This window comes from Haplochromis burtoni, unplaced genomic scaffold (assembly GCF_018398535.1).
Source record: "Haplochromis burtoni strain Fernald_Lab_line unplaced genomic scaffold, NCSU_Asbu1 Contig_16, whole genome shotgun sequence".
Lineage (NCBI taxonomy): Eukaryota > Metazoa > Chordata > Actinopteri > Cichliformes > Cichlidae > Haplochromis > Haplochromis burtoni.
Window position 1 is genome coordinate 3,739,891 of NW_024582377.1, and position 21,818 is coordinate 3,761,708.

At 40.9% G+C, this 21,818-nt stretch overlaps 3 protein-coding genes across 6 annotated transcripts in view; 2 read left to right on the plus strand and 1 right to left on the minus strand.

The window, feature by feature from the left end:
• The window catches only part of zfyve19 (zinc finger, FYVE domain containing 19), a 15,184-nt gene extending 665 nt beyond the window's left edge, over positions 1-14,519 (minus strand). The window contains exons 1-12 of one of the 4 annotated variants that reach the window (XM_005916946.2): positions 14,299-14,519; positions 14,091-14,212; positions 13,942-13,995; positions 13,701-13,852; positions 13,450-13,592; positions 13,187-13,295; positions 12,839-13,057; positions 12,603-12,679; positions 12,331-12,432; positions 12,081-12,244; positions 11,748-11,845; positions 11,107-11,230 (exon numbers count right to left, since the gene is read on the minus strand). In XM_005916946.2, the coding sequence (XP_005917008.1) occupies positions 11,767-11,845; positions 12,081-12,244; positions 12,331-12,432; positions 12,603-12,679; positions 12,839-13,057; positions 13,187-13,295; positions 13,450-13,592; positions 13,701-13,852; positions 13,942-13,995; positions 14,091-14,212; positions 14,299-14,352 (1,275 nt within the window). In that variant the 5' untranslated portion in view covers positions 14,353-14,519 and the 3' untranslated portion in view covers positions 11,107-11,230; positions 11,748-11,766. Of the gene's footprint in view, positions 1-10,023; positions 11,846-12,080; positions 12,245-12,330; positions 12,433-12,602; positions 12,680-12,838; positions 13,058-13,186; positions 13,296-13,449; positions 13,593-13,700; positions 13,853-13,941; positions 13,996-14,090; positions 14,213-14,298 lie in introns of those variants that run through there. The other 3 variants (XM_042218272.1, XM_042218270.1, XM_042218271.1) reach the window with 3 other exon arrangements.
• ppp1r14d (protein phosphatase 1 regulatory inhibitor subunit 14D) lies at positions 2,487-9,968 on the plus strand. The gene is made up of 4 exons (XM_005916947.3): positions 2,487-2,921; positions 9,200-9,280; positions 9,654-9,686; positions 9,790-9,968. Exons 1-4 carry the CDS (start codon positions 2,742-2,744, stop codon positions 9,856-9,858), a joined length of 363 nt encoding a protein of 120 aa, XP_005917009.1. The 5' UTR covers positions 2,487-2,741; the 3' UTR covers positions 9,859-9,968.
• Positions 14,520-14,557: 38 nt separating the features above from the next.
• bub1bb (BUB1 mitotic checkpoint serine/threonine kinase Bb) lies at positions 14,558-20,978 on the plus strand. The gene is made up of 9 exons (XM_005916944.3): positions 14,558-14,692; positions 17,609-17,765; positions 17,879-17,938; positions 18,026-18,170; positions 18,257-18,453; positions 18,543-18,706; positions 18,805-18,992; positions 19,077-19,177; positions 20,329-20,978. The coding sequence occupies exons 2-9, from the start codon at positions 17,623-17,625 to the stop codon at positions 20,609-20,611; spliced, it is 1,281 nt and encodes a 426-aa protein (XP_005917006.1). The 5' UTR covers positions 14,558-14,692; positions 17,609-17,622; the 3' UTR covers positions 20,612-20,978.
• Positions 20,979-21,818: the final 840 nt, after the last annotated feature.

The window sequence follows — 21,818 nt, forward strand, 5'->3', positions numbered from 1 at the left end:
TATCTATCTATCTATCTATCTATCTATCTATCTATCTATCTATCTATCTATCTATCTATCTATCTATCTATCTATCTATCTATCTATCTATCTATAGATAGATCACCCTAATTTTTTTTTCTTGATAGTTATGAAAAGTTGTGGAGACCTCGTTGTGTTGAGATCTGGTGAGCATAGCAGCTGTCACAGCATTTGAGTGTCATTTTCACACTCATGAAAACCATTTAGTGACCTCCTCTGCCTGATGGGGGGAACTGCCACCTCTGAAGAAACCACTGCCATCAGGATAGAAACGTTTAATCGCATGATTTAAGTGATCGGAAGAACTTTGTAAAGTGAAGTGACCGTGCACTCTGCGGAGACAAGTAGAAGTAACACGATGATAGCATGCCCTATCTACACCACACATGAATCACTCAGTTGTGAGAATATGGAGAGGAATGACTCATCTAATATCGTTTCCCACTGCATCTCTAGACTAGTGCCTGTGGCTTTTGTACCACAGACGTGCATTTATCATTGTAATAGGGTTTGTGCACTGCAACACAATATCTCCCTTTATGTAAATGTCACTGAAAGGTTTTTGCTGACAACCTAGGGGGAGGATTGCTCTTCTGTTTCTCCTCACATATTGCACTAATGCACATCAAACGTGAGCTGCTGACCACAATTTCCAAGCCTTTTTGTTTTGTTTTTTTGAAACTGATGTCTTTACCATAGATGCAAATTAGGAATTCTTCCAAAATGGAAAAAGCTGAACAGTCTCTGTGGCTGTGAAGCTCCTCTTTCAGTGTCTAATTACTTACCCTATTTTTTTTATACTGTCACGGACTTAAAATGTTCATGAGCTTTAATCCAGAAGATGGCAGTATGGCCCCACCAAATGCTGAACAAGCTGGCTTGCGTGAGCAGTTTATTATTTATTTCTAAAATTACTGTAAAAAAATAAACAAACAAACCAAAACATGCGTCTAGCCCTAATATGAAAAAACAAAACAAAAGGACCCATCTTTTAAATTCACTGCAGCCCCAGTTCTCTTTGTCATAGTAATACTGAGCTGATTCAGGCTGGTGACTCATTAAAATATGTGACCAGTCAGGAAGCAACGCATGAACCAGGTGTGGAGCAACAGGAAGTTGATAATCAAATTATGCAATGTAAATAATTTGGTTTAGAAATGTTGAAAGACAAAAACACTCAGAAAATTACTATCTTGTAGAAAACAAAGTTAGTGGGGTTATCTGTGTACTCTGCTGCCTAAAAGGACCCATCTTCAGCCCTACGGGTCACACGAGCTGAGGTCAAGCTTATTTATTGGCCCTGCTTTCTTTTTCTGTCACCTACAATGAGTCACCCTGATAGGCCTGAGGTGAGAAGGCCTAGCCTTTTTTTTAGACAACCCAATAGAGCAGAACCAAGTAGCCATAAAATGGGATGGATGAATTTGTTTGCTTGGAAAGGTGAGCTGCTCGAGGCACTCAATAATTCAGTGTTTGTAACAGACGGTGCATCAGTGGGTGAACACTTGCAGGCATGCCTGATGGATAGTCCCTGCCAAAAGCCAAAAAAGCTGAACCCCATTATTCATATTGTAATACGATCTGTGGAAACTCTGCAGCCTGTTGCCTCTCTTGTCTCAGCTGTAATAATCTGGCATAGGTGTCCACTACTATGAATTTTTTTGACCTGTGGGGTGGAGTGCTGCTGTTTGACTTTGGACACACTGATGCTTTCAGACTTTTGTCGTTTGACTTCTAAAGAGTCATAAACACTGCTGCTGCCGCTGCGTCATCCATTATTTACCTGTGCGTAACTGAGGATGCCAATTGGACTTCAAGGCTTATTAAATGCACACCTGATAATACCCATTATAAAGGACTAAGCAGCTACCATACTAGAGGAACCCTGGATCACCTGTCAGGTTGGGGGGGGGCCCAGCTATAGTTAGAAGTGTTTGTGAACTTAAGAAGCATCAAGGATGGCAAACCCATTTGAGTCTGTCAACTTATAAATACTTAAGGTACTTTTACTGAGGGGGGAAACAATAAAGAAGAACATGAGTGGTGTGCCAGTAATGACAGGATTGGCAAGACGTGCAATGATCAGAGGGGAAAGATCAAAAGTGCAAAAGGATATGCTGGAATATTTTCACCCAGAGTTATTATCCTAACTTGATTGAAGGCAGTTGCCCTTTCACCCATTCTCCTCTTTTTATTGCTGTAATTGACCTATGCCCACTGCCTCCCCCCAACCACCTTTCCCCACCCACCCCTTCCTGATATAAGACAGACAAAGAGAGCAAAATGCAAACACACACCCTGTAAAGTGTGTGCACATACACACATGCAGAGGCAAGCTCGGAGCCATATCTCATTACCATTCTACTGATAGTGCAGCCAGTGGGTGTTGCAAGAGGAGGAGAGAAGGAGAGCAAGACAGTGAGCTTTAGAGAGGGACAGAGAGAGAGAGAGAGAGAGAGAGAGAGAGAGAGAGAGAGAGAGAAGGGGGGTCGGGGGTGAGGACAAGCAGGGAGCCAGAGGCAGTGCTAAGGAGAAGGGAGAGCACGAGCACTCCACAAAGATAACAGGAAACACAGGAGATACGTGTGGGAGCAGCGTATCACTAAAAGAAAAGCAGAGACAGAGCAGGGGATTCAGAGCCTGCAAGTCCAGCGTGCCTGTAGGTCTGTCTGTGTTCCAGCTCGGTGCGTTTCCACGGATCTCCTGAGGCCGTGGCAGCCATGGCATCAGACCCTAGCACCCAGTCCAGGGTGATGTTCCAGGCAACAGACAAAGCAGAGGAGCCGGCGCACCGCAAACTTGGCAAGCTGACAGTCAAATACAACCGCAAGGACCTGCAGAAGAGGCTGGATATCGAGGAGTGGATCGACGGGCAGCTGCACCTGCTGTTTGACTGTGAGGTAGGACGGGGCTGGCTCACACAGACACTCACTCAGAAGCACGCTGTGCCGGGGGTGGCCAAAGAGGAGGAGAGGGGAGCAAGTAAGGGGAGAGGCACCGAGCCGCTCAAAAAGGGTGCTTGTAATAGAAACGACAAGAACCTCATAGGGGAGTGGGTGGTAGGAAAGTAGCTGTGTTTCACGGCTGTTCTTTCTGGTACAGAAACCCTTGCATGTCATCAAAATGACTGAGGTGCCAGCTGTGTGGTCTTCTGCACTAAGAGATCGAATGATTTTGCAGAGAGGGGACGTGACTAGTAAGCACGACCACAATTACACACCTCGGTCTCTTTAAGCATACGTGGTCGCCATGTGGCTACATTAAGATACGAGGCGTTTAGATGATGTCCTTGCACATAACAAAGTTGTACAGTGAGGCAAGCAACAGTAACAGTGAGTCAGTGCACCAAAACAATTATGTCACAATCCAACGTCTGCGTGTCTTGTGACAGATTCACCCAGTCACTCAGTAACTATGTAATCGAAAATACAGTACATAGTTTGATTGCTCACATATAAGGAAATGATTAACGATGATGGTTTCGATATAGAAATTAACATGCAGCAGGCATTGGAAAAAACAAAAGATATGCAGTCTGTATTACCACAGGACATGTGATGGTTAAAGAGTTACATCATGGAAAAGCATTACTATTACTTCCATAGCGAATTTATTCCATGCTCTGAAGACGGCTTCGTTTTAATACAGCGAGGACTCTACCAACAACAACATCCTTCATATCTTCCCTCCTGCACGGTGGGATGCAATCCAATTATGTCAGAGGCTCCATATTGATTTGCTTGGCGTTCACTAAGGGGAAACCATGGCAACAGATGTCTCGTCGCCTACACGAGGCGGTGTGGCACGTTGGAATTAAGGGTGCCTGTTAAAGGAGGGCGAGCTTTCCAGTGACGACGTGGATCAGATGACAACGCAGCCTCAGTTTCGTGCCGGAGAACTCAGAGACAAAGTGTTTCTCGTTTCTCTCAAACCACACGGAGGCTCTCCTCACTTTAAGATGGTCTAGAGCCACCTCTCTGCCTGGCATCCCTTTACATGATCAATAAACCCTTTTCATGTTGCATAAAGCAATGCATAATAGTTAGGGCTGAATCTGATGACCCTGAATCCTCTGTTAGTTACACTGTGAGTGTTTCTTCTTCACTCTTTATTTGTGTTTATACACATTTTGTCCTGTCCTGGCTGTGTCTTTCTGAGTCTGGTTTCGCTGGAGATTTCTTCCTCATTAGCTCAAAGGTGGTCGTTACCTTTACCTTACAATATAAAGCCCCTTAAAGTGACTGCTGTTGTGATTTGGTGCTACATAAAAAAAATTGAATTGTAATTGAATTGAATATAGAAACACTGCAGAGCACGAGCAGGTGGGCAGATCTATGGCTGCCTGCGGACAGGGAAGTTCTGTGGAGAAAATCTGAACATGATTAGATGACGTCTTTATCTAAACCAGGGTTAAGCCTGGCTGCCTTAAAGTTAAACCATTTGAGTCACAACTCAGGGTACAAATTTCCCACGTGTGGGACTAATAAAGGTTATCTTATCTTATAAAGGTTATCTTAAGTGTTTTCCTCCTCAGGATACTTGTTTTGTGAGCCTCTTGGTAATATATGTTAATATGCTTGCGATGCTGAGGGCAGAATAAATCACATTAGTTGAAACTGGGACACATAGACAAAAACAGATCCAAAGTCTTGTCTTTGTCTACTCTTTTGATCTTGTCCCAGAAACATACAATTATTTTAGTACTTCTGCTTTTTCGTTCTGGTTCTAACGTGATCAAACATAAGTGTAATTGTGCAGCACATGTACAGCACAGATAGCAGATGTTCGCCCTGCCGCAGGATGGACGGATTCTCGGTATAACTGACAACAGAGCAATAACACAATGCATTTCTTTGATGGGTTTACAATAATACCTGCTACCACTGACTTCAAGTACCTTGTCTTTACAATTTCCTTAAGACAAACCTACATTCTTTACATATGGAAATTAAGACTCAACTTTCCAGTTTGGATAGCCTGAATATTTGCATCAGGTCCTCATGTGGGATTATTTGCTCTTGTCCACGTGCACAGGCCAGTGTAATGAATTTTGCATGGGCTCGGGGGAAGGTTCCTTTGTTGGTTGTCTGAGTCTTCCACGTGGAAGCATTTACCGTCAGTCCCCTGTGTCACCGCCTGAATTATTTAGACACATCTCTAATTCATAGAAAGCACTGCCTCAGCCTGGTGTGGCGGCTTCCGTTTGCAGAATTCACACCTTTCAAACTATACTATACAAACTATATACTAAGTAAAGAATTCTAAAATAGGCAACGCAACCTCTCAGTCTGCATGCTTCGATTTAGACAGACACTTCTATTTTCCCCACTGAGTGTCAGTCTTCGTTAGTGAAAACTTGTTTTTTTAAATGTGCAGACTGCAGAAATTTCCACCGAGAGACAGTAATTTGTTTGAGACTTTATGCAGACTGGGATGAATCCTATGAAGTTCAGCTGATTCTTGTTTAAAAAATTGCTCAGATTTGTATGTAATTAGACAACAGGATAAGGCTCCCTTTTTTCTCTTGCAACTCTGCCGTGACTCACTTGCTGAAGTTAATGAATATTTTGAGATGTGGACAGCTCGTGCTTCTGGCAGGAAAAGGGAAGGGGATGATAAGTTAACATGTGCCGGCATCTTCTCGAAACAAGACACGTTTTCCTGGGCATGGCTTCCTGTGTAATAACAAACACCATGATGAGCGTTTGATGTTAATGTTTGTTAATATCTTGTTATAAGGAAAGGCTAGTGAACCGTGTTACTGACTGTGTTATGAAATTACAGGAAGTTCAACTAAACCTGTTATAATAATAAAAAAAGAAAAAAAAGAAAAAGCTGTCGTGTTGTTAGCTGCTCATGCCCACAATAGTGAAGTGTTAGTGAAAATAGCAAACCCTTCCTGTCTAATCCCTGCTGCTGCTTAGCAAAGAATAATACAGCATCATCAAATCTAAGTGTTCAGTGGTCACAGCAATAAGCAAAGTTTAGTTTGCTTATTATTCACCAGCTGATTATTAGAGCTATGCAAAAGTGGTAATGCTCTTCTTAATATCAGTAAATATCCAAATTGAAGCTGAATAAAAAATCAGACATAGCTTGAATTTCCTGTCTGGTACTTAATAAATGTCAAGGAGTGATATTGATTGCTCAGTTAACAGGTCAAAGGTCACCAAAGTCATTATTCCCTTGGGATATCAAATGTCAACATATTACACAACAATTTTATTGGCTCAGACACCCTCTCTTGATTTAAGCAGTGAGAATATCACATCCTAAGGCAAAGCTAATGGCAAACACTCTGCACATAGTAGCTACTGTTCTATATGTGGACAGTTTCCCATCACTGCAGCTCAGGAGTGCTTGCTGAGAGAGTTTTAGGTCAACTCCCAATAATGGTGAAATTTAAAAATTGTAAAATTCCGGTGGAAGTCGTCTTATCTTCGCAACATATTTGCACTACTACCATCTGAAGCTTCAGTCCTCTGAGAGCCACTTTGATATTCATGAATTTCAGCATTAGTGCCAACATCGGTTTTAGCTTTAGTATATTGCTTTTTAACTTCAAAAAGTGCTGCTGAGATGGTTTCCACCCAGAGGCCTCATTAAAAGGCCCTTTCCCTCTCACAATGAAGGTAAATCCCGGCGAGAAATACTGGGAAGTTAGAATGAGGATCAGATTGTGAGTCTTCGTGATAAACGCATGTGTTCCTCCCAGCAAGGGGAAGCCGTCGCTCATTGATATTCAGCAGTGCTCTGCATTGCCTCACTTTCAGAGGCAGACTGAGGAAGTTTAAGAGCAGTATAAGTACATGAGAGCTCCAGGTTTCCTTTTCACTGGACATGAAGTATACTTATACACATTTCTATCCGGCTGTTCAGTCTGACGTCACTAGCCGTGTCTGGGCCTAAACTCCGCTGCAGGTCCATATATCAAACGATCACTATGGCATTACTGAGAGTTGAAAAACTGTCTAAAGTCTTTCATCTTTAATAAAATGATCAGCGTTCTGCTCTACCAGGTGTAACAATCGAGTTTAACATCCAGGCATCCATGAAAACAGAATTTATGACATTTAACGGAGTTAGAAGTTAGCAGGGAGTTAGCTCGCTAGCTTCTATCTAAATACAATATAGCATGTCCTGACTGCGGGGTTTTGGAAACAAATTCAAACGTACAGCTCTGTTATCACTTCCAGCATAAATGAAGACAGAAAACTAAACAGCAGTGACGTTTGTAGGGTTACTGAAGTTGGGCTAGCTGGTATATAATGATGTGCTACGTGACCGCTAGCGACACAGCTATGTTAGCATAATATAAACAAGCTAACTTTTTTTCCACTGGATAAAATTTAACGTGAGTGTTCTCGGTGGTCAGGAACAAATGTAATCGCATGGCAGGATGCTGTAAAAGGACCAAACTTCAGCCAGGAGAACAACTGAGATAATCATCCACAATACGAGGTTAGTCATTCATGTACTGCTGCATGGGCTGGGCTGTAGCTACATCCTAAGGTTTTAAAAACTGAGCTTAAATAAATGATTAGCAGTAATAAAAGACGAGGGAGGTCAACAATGATCACTGACTGTTTTAGGAGCTTTTTGAGATCAAATAGAAGAAAATACAAAACATTAAACATGTTAACAACACAAAAGCCATATTAAACGCAGACTACTTTAGACCCAGAAGTAGGATTCCGCGCGTCATCACTGAACAACCGGATTCTCATACAATTATAGTAGAGCCACTGAATGGCTCCAAATGGTGAAAATTAAACCTCTTCAGTCATGTCATAGGTAATCTTAGCACTGTTTGGAATGCATACTGAACACAATTCTACAAAACCCCAAACCCCAAACCATTTTAATAAATACAAGTATAATAATAAATGTATTCACTGCTTTTTTTTCTTTTAGTCATTAAGATGCTTTGTTGAAGTTTTTCAGGATTACACTATCAGCACTTTTGAACCAGGTCAAGTACAAAAAGACCAACCGCAGTACAGTTGGTAAAGCAAAGTCCATAAATGCACAGCTTAGATATAATAATAATAAAAAAAAACCTTCGGCACTGCATTTATCCTGCAGACATCAGCAGAATTACACAGGGTCCAAATTGGCAGTGTGTATCAATTAGAGGCAGGCACGGGGGCCCATCTATTCTGCCACTCAGCACTTCCGCATTGATTAGCTCTCTCTCCACATCTAGAAAGCTGTGTGAGCCCCGTCCTTTCATGTCATGAAAGCTCCCAAACTAGAAAATATTCCTCCTAATAAAAAAAAGAGACCACACTCGTCAAATATGAGCATGCACCTGCTGACTCCAGATATCTTCGAGTTCCTCCAGTGAGCACTCCTCATTCTCCCTGAAAGGTGTTCAGAGCTTGTTACATGAAGTGATTGCTTTGCTATATTTGGCCTTGAGAGTGGAGAGTGCTATGTTTTACAGTCTTCAGATATAATTGCTGCTAATCTTTAAAAATGATGCAATCTATAGGTCGTTACATTGCAGTTGGGAGCGCTCGTGGGTTTGTGTTGTTTTTTGTTTTCCAGGTGTGCAGTATTAAAAAGATGTGACGTGCATCAGAGATTAATATGTAAAAAAAAAGTGGCGGAGCTGGGAATGCCAGCTGGCTGAACCATCCATAAAATCTGAATCCTGAATCCTCATACAGCCTTTCTGTCTTCATCCATCAGCCCACTGCAGCTTTTCCCATCAAGTCAATCAATTTTTTATCCTCCACAGTAAACCCACACCAACATAACTAATAAATTTGTCCCATGTTCCTCCCCTCACCCCCAACCAGTCGTCAGATGGCTGCCCATCCCTGAGCCTGGTTCTGCCAGAGGTTTCTTCCTGTAAAAAGGGAGTTTTTCTTTCCCACTGTCACCAAGTGCTTGCTCATCGGGTTGGAATATCTGATTGGTTTTCTCTCTAAAGTGCCTTGATGCGATTTTCATTGTTATTTGGTGCTATATAACTAAAATGGAATTGAACTGAAAACGTAAGCCTTAGTCTTCTGTCTGAATGACTACGCTTAGTTGGCTGGAAAGATGAGGAGGGATAAAAAGCCAAGAAGCCCACATTATACAATCCAATTTGTAGGAGTTTGTGAGGCATGCAGAAACACAAGTCTCAATGAATATGGTCTTTAACTTTTATTCCTCTCCACTCTCACAGGAAGAAGAGATCCCAGAGTTAGAAATCGACATAGACGAGCTCCTGGAGCTGTCGGATGAGGGGCAAAGAACCCGGCTGGAGGTAGGATTCTGTAGAATAGCCTAAATACTGATCTGATTAAACATCCCAATTGCTTGTTAATGACTTGTCAGTCATTTATTATTGTTGAGTGTATCTGCAACTAGTTCCCCTAAATTACATATGTATATTAGTGCTGTCAGCGTTAATCTCGTTAAAATGACGTTAGCGCCATAACAGCATTAACGCGGCAAATCTCCGGATCGCCCCATGTGAGGGCAGCACGGCAGTGAAGCCCCTCGCTGACAGCACTAATGTACATATTTGTATTTGGTTGTCCTTAAGAAGAAACTGACTCATAATGAAATCCTGTTGTGCAATGTATTCAAAGAAAAAACAATGGAAAAGTGTATACCTCTTTCTGTTTGTTCACTAGGAGTTGTTGCAAGAATGCGGGAAGCCAAAAGAGGTGAGACAAAAACTTAGAAAAGAGGACTGAAATAATAAGTCTACTTATTATTGTTTTAAAGTTACATAAAAAATTAAATAAAATTTCCCCATCTTCTCCACAGGATTTTATCAACGGGCTGCTCTACAGGATAAAGGGTCTACGTAAAATGTCAGGTCCACTGAAGAAATAATTGTAGGTCAAATTAAGAATGGAGACAATGTGGAGCCGCTCATCTTCCCGTCCCCCCACGCATTAACCATTTGGATGCCTGTAGGTGTGGATCAGAGGGACTATATTCCTGCCCCCTGCCTCCTCCTGCTGGGTCATCATCAATGTAACACCAGAGCTGTGGGGCTTTGAATTGATTTTTTTTTAATGTTATTTCAAATTCATTTATAGACTGCTTCAACATTTTGTTTCCCAATACCATACCAATAACGTACACGTGATACAAGCTGTACTGACTATTACTCAGACGGACTGTTTCTTGTGTATGACTGTACATTTTTAGTTGCTTATTTATGTACATAAATATTTTTGTTCAGATAACAGTGTTGTCAAAATGTAAAAAAAGAAAATAAAAACATTTCAACATTTTCAAGACAATGCTCACATCTGATTTTTAACAAAGTGATACACCAATATGCTTCATCAGGTATTATCATTTCCACTCATTCAAATAAATAGTGGCGTGTACATTACACTAATTGGTTTACAGTACCAGTTAAACTACCCTGAGCTCATAACTGCTCAGAAACACAGATAATGATTTTGCCCTACAGTCTACAGACAACTTTCCTACAGAACGGCAGTCAGCATTTTATTCCCAAAACATAAAGTAGTGTTTTCAGGCATTTTCAACAGATTGATGGAAACAAAGGAAACTTTGACATGTCAAGAGGAGGTGTAAACACACGGAGATCAGCAACAAGATGTTCCATTAAGGATGCATCCATTATCCTCGTCCATTTCCCGTCTGGGGTATGTGTATGACACGGCCAGAAAAGGCACAGTAACACTTTCCATATGAACCTTAATGGAGCAAACCCCAAGAGAAGAGTGTAATTATGGTTTCTCCTCAGCCAGACAGTAATGCACGCTGATGAGCCTGCACTCTGGCCTTCTGTCAAACACAGAGGGTCTTTCGGGTGAGGTCTCCACTATAGAAATTTATATGGTTCTCCTCAACTTCTCTGACAAAGGCATGTATAATATAAGAACTGCACTCCTTACAAGGCCTGACAGACTGAGATATTTTTATCAAGTAATAATACGTTGGATCTAAAAGGGAAGAAAAATAAGGCTTTAATGTTTAAATTAAGACTAAGGTATGCTGCATGCTCTCAACGACGTGACATAGTTGCTAACACTTATCCTTTATTTATAACGAAATTACACACACAGCCGAACACAGATTACAAGAGCGACTGCAGTGACTGCCAAAAGAAAACAAAGCCCTTAGTAATCCTTTTATACTGACTCCTCTGTGCTTCTTCGGTGCAGAGCTGACAGCAGTCTGGGAGTGTACATCATCCCAGATGAGCTCACGACGTGTCTGCTTTCTGTATGGGTTATAAAAACTTGGAAATCATCATATGATGACAAGTGCAAAAGAGCACTTTAAATAAGCCTTTGTTGCTATTAGGAAGTAGGACAAGTCACAATAAAAATAAACCCAATACTTCTTATTCAGATCAACCATATGAATTTTTGGGATTCCTATGTGAAGCGGCCGTGCAGGTTTGCTGCAATACCTTCACAAATATTACATACGTCTATTTTTATACATTCCACAAAAAATAAACTATATTTAAGATATTATACATATTATAATGCATTTACATTGTGTTTATGGTCCTTATCTAACCCGTGCTTTGCAAGAAATATTACCAGTGGTTTCTTATTATGCTTCATTCAATTAGTTCAGCCTTAGCATTTACTGAATAAAATATGTTGAGGAGTTCTGATGGTTTGTGGCTTGTTTTAGATGATTAGAGAGACTGTTTTCTAACAATAGTAAGTCACTTAAGGCTAATGAACAAGTCTAAGTGTGATGGCTGGCCTAACTCTACCAATCACCTGCAGCTTAGCTTCACTATCATGTCTCCCTCTTCTTCTTTGGCGCAGTGTAGTTAGTGGTGCGATGCTCCTTCCTATCATATTTATCATGGCCTTCCCTGGGGACATAATGAAGCATGGATTGATAATTCATCAGACTAAATACTTTATATTCATGCTGCTTAACAGTAGGGCAGCAGCTTGCCTGCAATTTATCTGGGTCATGGTATGCATTCCAAATCACAGAGATCTTGTTTTTTTGTGTGCAGTCAAGGCTTCCATGCAAAAGTCTATCATGAGTCTAAAGTTAGGCTTTTTTTTCTTTCTTTCTATAATTAATGCATTTCATACTACCTGAAGCAGCGGTTGCAGTACAGATCTCCATCACAGGTGTGACATCGAAGGCTGGCATCTTGGTTACAGATGCAGCACCACGGAAGCTCTTCTTCGTCACTGTCTGACGGCTGATGTGCATCGGCAGCAGGTAGGTTCCTGCTCTTAGGTGCCGGAGGCGGAGCCTTTAAAATAAAATCAGATCGGGATTTAAATTTTATGCACTCACGTAGCTTTAAAATAAATAAATAATTCAAGCGTGGTTTTGTACCGGTTTCTTGGACGATTTTTTATTTTCCCTATTCCTTGGCCCACTCTGTTCTAAAGGTATGTTGTAGCCACTGGCTTCATCTAGTGTAGCTTCTTCTGAGAGCTGAAAGCATACAAGAAAAAATAAGAAGTGATTAAACTGGCAAAATAGCAGCCCCTTGTGGCTAGGCACACTGGTCTGAATTAGTTCACTTGCACCTTTAGGGGTGTAAGATGTACGCAGAAACAAATTATTTATAGTTCATTATCATCTCATGGTTATTTTTGCCACACCTGTTTTAACACTCTCATAACAGCTTCTTCTTCAGTCTCCTCTTCACTGTCAGGTTGCTGGAAGTCCTCCATAGTAACTATAAATGAATCACAATGAAAATGGGGCATGATACACTAGCATGCTAGGACTTCTGTCATGGAAACTGCATTTACAACGCACGTCCTTATCATATTTTATGACACACTAGTGCGTGGATAACAGATAAGGTGAGGTGAATGGTGCTCGAATAACTCACCTTTGTCCGGGTCCTGCCCCTTCAGCTGTGCCAGCCTCTTTGCCATGTGCAGGATCTGATCCTGAGAGTGACTTTCTTTCCTCAGCTCCTCCATAGCTTCCTCGAGCAGATGGGCTTTCTCAGCCTCCAGCTGCTTGGCTGCATCCTGGTTCTCTTCCAAATTCTCATCCAATGTACCTGCCTCACCTTTATTGAGATCATTCATACGGCCATCTACACCTTCAGATTTAATAACAGTGTTGTTCAGTACCTGTTTATTAATTTTACAATATAAGAATGAATGTTATGACTGACTCATTACTTATTGGTTTAAGGCAGGTGAAATCAGGGAGAAACGCAATATCTTACTGCATTCAGGATTTGATTGTTGGTTGTCAATTGCAACTTCCTCTGTCATCTGACTTATCAAATCATTGGCTTGTTCAGTCTGGGTCCGGTTTTCTGGAGGCTGATGCACCTACAGACATGAATAGACAAGCATATATACTTGGAGTTAAGGGACACTGTTTAGTATTGAGTTCCCTCTAAATAAATATTTGAAGCTATTGAGCTACTGAGCTGTACTGTAAGGCCTAAGATGTTACAAACAAGCAGGAAGAGATTCAGCTCACAGGTCGAGGAGCTTGAGATGGTGGAGGGAGACCCTGCAGAGTGGCCAGACGGTCCTCCATCTCCTGTGCAGAAGGTACTGGCTTGCTGGGAGCTTTCAGAGCAGCAAGTCGGGACTCGAGCTCTTTGTCAGAGGGGACAGACCCTGAAGAGAAGGCAAAAAGCTTACTCCTTACCTTGTTTTGGAAAATATTATAATATTACTACACTTGCTGGATTAAATAAAAATGAGAGCTGCTAAAAATCTTATTACTAGGTGCTGTGTCCTCCTTGAGCTTTTGAAGCCTTTCAGCAATTGCCTGATCTTCTTTGCTCAGGCCGCTGGTTGGTGGATGTCCTGCTTTGCTGGTCCTCACAGGCTGTGTTGGCTGTCCTTGCTGTTTGGCCTCAAGTGCAGCGACCCGTCTAATGGAAGACACGTGTACTTTAGATGTTATGAAACCGCTGTGCTGCCAAAGTTTAAGTTATTCCCTTATTTGATCGTATACACTGACTTTTTATAGTTTTCTGGAGGAGACCATCTGCCAGCACTGGTTGAAGATGGCCCACTAAAAAGAAAGAAATTAAAATGAGAGAGAAGCTCCAAAGCCCAAACAAAACTACTTTTAGGGTTTTTTTCTTCCTTGCAGGGTTTGAGCGTTACCTGGTCAGATTACCATGGCACTGTTTACAGACCTTCTGCTGGGTGTTGCCACAGCGAGGCACCACAGCACTGAAAGTCAAGCAGCTGGAGCAGAAGGAGCGGCCGCAGTTCTTACAGCCCAGCTATGACGAACATTAAATAGATCACTTTATTCAAAATGTACCTCTATGTATGTCTATGTGGTTAGCATTAGCCGTGAAATACTCACCTCCTTCTTGAAGAGGCTAAACTTGGATGCACAACAATAACATCGACTGTCCATATCGACACATGCAGAGGCTCATGGGTAGGGGGATGTTAATGCTATCGATACAGCTACAGTGGGTTAAAATGTCTAAGAAAACACACTCAGTCGTGAGCATTAATTTGGCAGCTAGCTACTAGCAACTATTTTCAGGTGTTCATTCAAAACAGGAAGCAACGCGGAAGAGGAGGTATGACGTAATGGAAACGCATTTTCCGGTTTTCCGTCCAATCAGAGTCCTGCTAAATCTCTGGCGGTTCTTGTTCAAAATACAGACACAACCGTTCAACAGCTTTACTGCGACAACGTTGGAGTTCGAGCTGCCACCTAGAAAAGAAATAAAGGAGGCTCGGAAGCGGTATAGAACACGCACATTTTGTAGAAAGTCTATTTTAATTCAGTTATGTAAATTTGTCGTCGATGGAAAAAACGCTAAAGTTGGTCAGGCTAAAGCTATCGTTCGCTAGCTAGTGTGTTAGCTCCAAACACATGCACTTCCTAACGTTAACAGGAGCGCAGGGAGAGTGTTGATAGCTAAACATTATTTTGTGTACGTGTCACACGGTTTGTAATACGATGGAAGTTTACCACATAATTATTTAAAATGTATTGTTGTTGAAGTGCATCGTTAGCTCATGTTGTCCTGAAACTTGTTCAGTATGCCTCCTGGACATCATGCTATTTAGTTCTCACACAAAAGAACTAATTAAGCCCGAAATAAACAATTATAATGACAGTGCCAGTAATATATTACTTTTGGCTATACAGAGATAATAATAAGCTTTGTGTATATCACATTTAACGTTAGTGTATAACAAAGTCAGAACATCAAAAAAGTTATTTAAAATTAAATACAACTACAACAAAAGTGCATCAAATGAAATAAAAAGTAACAGACTTGACCAGTGAAAAATAAAATAAAAACTGAATGAAACTACATATTACTTAAAGCAAAGAAGTTATATGAAATTAAAACAAGTGCTGTCTGTAAAGAATATTCAGTCACACTCAGGCTTTGGAGGGGGCTGTTAAGTTTAAAGATTTCAACACAGCCAGGTCCTCTGGCAGGCTGTTCCAGCAGCTTGAAGCATAACACTGAAAAAGCTACCTCCCCAGAGGTTTTGTCTTGCACTTTGCAACAGCTAGAGGATTTAAATAAAAGGATTTTAAAGTCAACAGGTGTGATGTACTCTCTCCTTTTGGTCGTAGTAAGAAGTCTGGCAGCAGAGATCTGAATCAACTCAAGTAGATTTTAGGTAGATTAGATAGCAGAGCCTTAAAGTAGTCCTGCCTGCTATGTATATAGAATTGGTTTGTCAGGGTCACCAAGATAAAAGGTTGCATTCTAGCAACATTTTTGAGTTATAAAAAGGATGATGTAGTGGCACACCCAGCACAGCCCTCAAGTTATGATCTGAGTCAAGACTTATCCAGTCAAACTTGGGTAAAAATGAGAAACAACAGGATTGTGGTAAATTTTTAAAGCATAGATAAAACTATGAAGGTCACCTCAGAAAATCTTCCTTTAAAACCATTATACAACTTCAAAATTATTCTGTTATTCATTTTGTGACAGTATGGCGTCTTTCTGACCAACAATCTAGAATATAAATTTCACATCTCTGGGCCTTTTTGTTTGTTTGTGGGGGGGGGGGCACACTGATGATGTAGTAGTCTCAAAAATTCTTGTGTCAAATATGAGGCATTAAAGGGTTACGTTTAATTTTTATTGTTCTATTGATTTGCCTATAAGGTGATTTCTTATTGAAGTTAGATTACAGATCAGAAATTTAAAAATAGGACAACTTAAAAACTGCAAGCAACTGAATTAAATGTGTATACAGAGGGCGAAATAATGGTTTTGATCCAGGACTGATTCTGTGGGCACGTGTGCTTTATACACATAACAAGTTGAGATAAGGGTATCTCTAATTGATTGATTTTTTTTTTTAATTTGCCAATCAGTGTAGGGCTGCTCGATTATGGCAAAAATGATAATCACGATTATTTTCACTGAAATTGAGATCACGATTATTTGACGATATTTATTTAACCCTTTAAGACCTACTATAGAACCAAGTCCACCAGAGCTTATATTATTTTTTTACATGCTGTAGTGCCATTTGTGGGAGCATTTCAAGTTGCTATACATCAATACAACTGTTATAGCCCATATTTTAATAATATGTATGCATTAAGTCCATAGTAATTACATAAATTGCAAAAAAGTGCAATAAACTACAAAAAAAATTGAAAATCGCTTTTGTTTTGTTTACATATATTTCTACTTGGAGAAATTTAAGAGGTTTATCCCTCAAAACTTTAAATACAATAAAGTTGCAAAAAATAGTTTCCCACCACAGGAAATTTATTTTGAGTGTCTTCATAGTTTTATTTTGGAGATACAGCAATTTTTATATACTGCAGGAAAAACAAAAAACAATCCTATGATGCAAATTTGCAAAGAAAACAGCAGGTGCATCATTTCACTGTGGGAAGTGTTACGAACAGCTGATAGGAACGGCAAAGCGTGTTTCTGGAATATTATGTTTTTGTTCCTGCAAGCGCTTTTTATGCAATTTTTGCAAAGCTATATGTGGAACGAAACCGTGACCGAGGACAAGCTGATGGCATCAGATGTAAGTACAACTCCTCCGGTTTCATATGCAAAACAAATTATTGCGCTAGCTTACACGGTTCAGGTTCTACAGGGATTTAACAATAGTTACGCAAAACGGAGCGTGCTGCTCTGACCGGCTTTAAAGGGTTAACAATGACTTTAAAAAAATAATATAAAATAGTGTGCAACACCACTGAAGTTTTTTTTTTTAAACTCTCTTTTCAACCAACAGCAGTCACTCTCCAAATAACTTCTGCTTAGCTTTCCGAGCTTCCCTCGGGTCCTCTTAATCAGCGGTCTCCAACCTTTTTTGCGCCACAGACGGTTTATGCCCGACAATATTTTCACGGACCGGCCTTTAAGGTGTCGCGGATAAATGAGGGAGGGGCTAATAATCGGCTCAGTCATTTTTAATGATCGTTGAAAGCCCAGATCGTAATCGTGATTAAAATTCGATTAATTGAGCAGCCCTAAATCAGTGGGAGCCAGATTTCTGGCTGTTTGTAGGGGACCAAGTGCTTATTTCACTCAATAACAAATCCATTTAAAACTGTCATGCAGCTTTTTTTTTTCTGGGGTTCTGCTTAATTCTTAATTACAAATTCAGCCGGGGATAAATATCAAGTAATTAATTCTCCTGCTGTATGTATCTAGTTTCTGTCTCAGATATGGCAGAAGGAGGAGATGTGGAATGGGAGCTCAGCAAAGAAAACATCCAGCCTTTGAGGCGGGGAAGAGCCATATCGGCCTTACATCAGGCGCTGAGTCAACAACAAGATGGACCCACCTCTGCAATCAACCAACAGCGACAGTATGGATGGCTATTTTAAACTTAAATTAGGTGACAGAGATTTCTGTTGTACATTTTGTCCATGCATTTTTTTATATGATGAAAAAAGACCTTGTGTATATTTATTTCTGCAGGGCATTTGAGTCCGAGTTGCGCACATACGAGGGCGATGATCCACTTAGTGTTTGGGATCGGTAAGGGAAATATGTCAATAGCCAAGTGTGCTCATAAACATTGCTCTTAAATTTCCCTGTAATCCTAACACGGTTTTATTTTTCCAGGTATATTAAGTGGACAGAACAAACCTTCCCCCAGGGTGGAAAAGAGAGCAACCTCACCACACTGCTGGAACGGGTCGTGACCAGATTTACAGAGGAGAAACATTATCACAATGACCCCCGCTATGTTGACCTCTGGATCAAATTTGTGAGTGCAAAAGCATAACCTCTGACTATTTCTGTTACTTTGACAAACTAATGCTGCATTTATAACTTTTCATTACATGTCACCAGGTGAAGAACTGCCAAGAGCCTTTGGAAATTTACAGATACATGCAAGCACAGGGAATTGGAGTAACACAAGCTTCCCTCTACATTGCTTGGTCAGAGGAGTATGAGGATCAGGGCAATTTCCGCAAAGCAGACTTGGTCTACCAAGAGGGGTTCAGAAAGAGTGCTGACCCACATGATAAACTCCTACAGTTTCACAAGTATGGAGGCATCCAGTATAGTTTCTGATAAATGAATATCTCTGTTATGTTGTTACAGTGATCACATTTTTCTGTATTTATATTCGCAGGGCACTGCAGGCACGCGTTTCCCGGCAGGTGATGATGAATGTGGAGGAGGAAGACAGTGATGATGAGCCTAAGCAACTCGAGAGAGTTTCTCTAGCTGATCTGAAACACAGAGGGAAGAAAAAGGCTGTCGCCCCCATCAACAGAACAGGGGCCGGAATCAGAAGTAAGCACATGAATATACAAATAAAATGTGTTTCAAAATACTAAATTGATGATAACAGTACTTTAAGACTGGGAAAAACATAATGAGTTTGTATTCAGGTATTCCCGGTGGCCTGAAGTCACAAGGCGCCCCTGTTCTTGGCAGTAACAGTCGGTTGGTCATCTTTGACGAGAATAAGGCTCAGAGCGCAGGCCCATCGGAGCCTAGATTGGAAGCTTGGGTGGCTCCTCCCACATCTAGGGCGAAGGAGAATGAGCAGAAGCCTGAGCGATGGTGTGATGTGAAGGTATGGGAGAACAGGCTCATTGTTGTGTGTATTGAAAGCCATTATGCAAAGTTGATTCATAACTTTCTTTTTATGTCGTCATAGATGCCCCAAAAGTCCAAATTTGGACATACTGTTATGGCGCCACCGCCTCCCAAACTCACTTTCCAACCGTTTGTGGAGGAGTCGGATCAGCCTCCTACAATGTGAGTTACTATAAAAACCTTCATTTTTTTTATTCATTCATTTTTAATTTTAATCATTATTTTGACCAGGGGGGAACAGACAAAGAGACAACAGGCAGGAGCATTAAAGGTTCAACAGAAATGCTCTGAGTACCAAGATCTCAAATTCAAATTTTATTTGTCACACACACACAACCATACACAGTATGACATGGGGGTGAAATGCTTGTAGCTGTACAATGCCCGACCATTAAATGACAGAAGAAAAGTTTTACAATATTTACAATTTACTACAAAAATTTACAAATTAACTTAGGAAATTACAGTAAAGAACGTGCAAATAGCAGAAGAGATTATAAAGATAAGGATTATAAATTATAGAATTATAGGAAATGTGAGGTGGTGCATGCGGTGACGTGTGTGAGAGTCCAGACTTATAGTGACGTGTTTGGGAGAGTCCAGTCCTACACCTGGTTCAGGCCCCGAATAGCCTGGGGGAAGAAGCTCCTCCTCATTCTCTCTGTTTTGGCCTTAAGGGAGCGGAAGCGCTTCCCAGACCTCAACAGTGAGAAGAGTCCATTGTTGGGATGGGAGAGGTCCATCATAATCTTCCTAGCTTTGGACTTGCACCGCTTGGTGTAGATGGACAGCAGGTCAGGGAGCTCTGATTGAATGATGCGTTCTGCCGAGCGCACCACCCTTTGCAGATCTCGTCTGTCCTGCTTGGTGCTGTTCCCAAACCAGGTGCAGATGTTTGCCGTCGGCAGATGGAAGTCTCTAAGTCTTCTGAGGAAGAAGAGACGCTGACGGGCTTTCTTAACTGATCTGTGGCTATATACGCACATTTAATTGAAAAGCCCAAATAAATGAATTTTTAAAAAAATCCTCCGTCATCTCAGTTATCAAATCATTAGCTTGTTCAGTCTGAGTGCAGTTTTCTGGAGGCTGATTGCACCTACAGACATGAATAGACTACCATATATACTTGCAGTTGAGGGAAAAAAGTATTTCTGGTATTCTTCACATTTTTAGTAGCATATCTCAGAAAAAGGTCCAGTTTTTATCTGACATTTTATGTCATTGCTTTATCTGCTAAATATTATATTCACATCACATGTTGATTAGTGTCTTCCTAAGCTGAATGTAAGTGGATTGTTCTGTCCCTCCCTCAGGACTCCATGTAAGATCAACCCAGCAGTTAACACAGTTTTGTCAGCGCGTAAGCCGGGCAGAGAGGAGACTCCTCTCAAAAGGCTGCAGGACCATCAGCAGCAGCAGAAGGAGGCAGAATCGGGAAAACAACAGGAGCAGAGCATGTACTGTAAAGAGCTGCTGCTAAATGGTGCTGCTGAGTTCTGCTTTGAGGAGCTACGAGCTGAACGGTTCTTCAAAAAGACGGCGCAAGAATCAGAGGAAGGGCAGAAGGATGAAGCTGCAGCTGGTGCTGCAAACTGATGCTTCCAAATGGGATTTAGTTCCTTTTCTGAGTTTTTACCATTTTTGACTAGATCATGTAGTGACTGTTCATCATCCAGATATCGTCATAGATTTCCAGTTACTCAGAAGGCTTTATAAACAAACAAAAAAGCTTTTTGAGGGGGATACCCTGGGAGCTGAAGACACTAAAAGGTGTATTGGATTCATGCAAATACAGTGGTTGGACCAAATAATGGGAACCCCTGTACACTATAATGTAATCTAGTAAAAATGCTACTAGCGTGAGAAAAAACATAGATGTAAATACATGTTCATAGTGCCTATATGGGTCCACACCTCTGAGTGTTAAATACAACACTGTTGAGTGTTAAATTAACACTTTTGACAGTGTTATATGTTTAAAAGTAACCTAGTCAGTTTTGCAGATTAACAAAGACTAACACTGAGCAGTGCTGATTTTCTAACACTGGAAAATAACTCAAAATGTTAGAAATATTCCAGTGTTAGAAAATCAGCACTGCTCAGTGTTAGCCATTGTTAATCTTCAAAACTGACTAGGTTACTTTTAAACATATAACACTGTCAAAAGTGTTAATTTAACACTCAACAGTGTTGTATTTAACACTCAGAGGTGTGGACCCATATAGACACTCTCCAGTGTTCATTTAACACTGGAGATTTTGCTGTGTACTACTCAAATTCGTTCCTTTTCACTCCTGATTGCGTCCAGTGTTTTTTTGTATGTGTGCTGTTTTTGTTTTTTTCTTGCTCAGTATTTCTTGAGCAGATTTTTCTACTTTAATCCAACACAGTCACAAACGGGTTTCAGTGAGACACTTCAGCTGGGCTTCATGCCTCAGTCTGAGTACATGCATCTTTCAGGCCATGTAACATTGATGTCCAATAAACTTGCTACAATAACCAAACCAATTACTGGTAGTTGTTAATTTCTCTTTTAGAAACCAAAGGGGGTTGCAGTAATGCACTGTCAGCAGGGGGCATGCAAGGGGAAGCATAGATTGCACTCCAGGTAATGGTGTTTGCTTAATTACTAACAGGACACGAGAACAGTTTAGTGCTGACTGTAATCTGATGCTGGTGGGGGCATCAGATAAAAATTCCTTGGAAATGTCTAATGACATTATTCAGGAAGTATTTACCCCAATCCCAAAAAGAATTGAAAGTATGCTTAAACTTTTAATCTACTGTGATGACAGGGTCCACT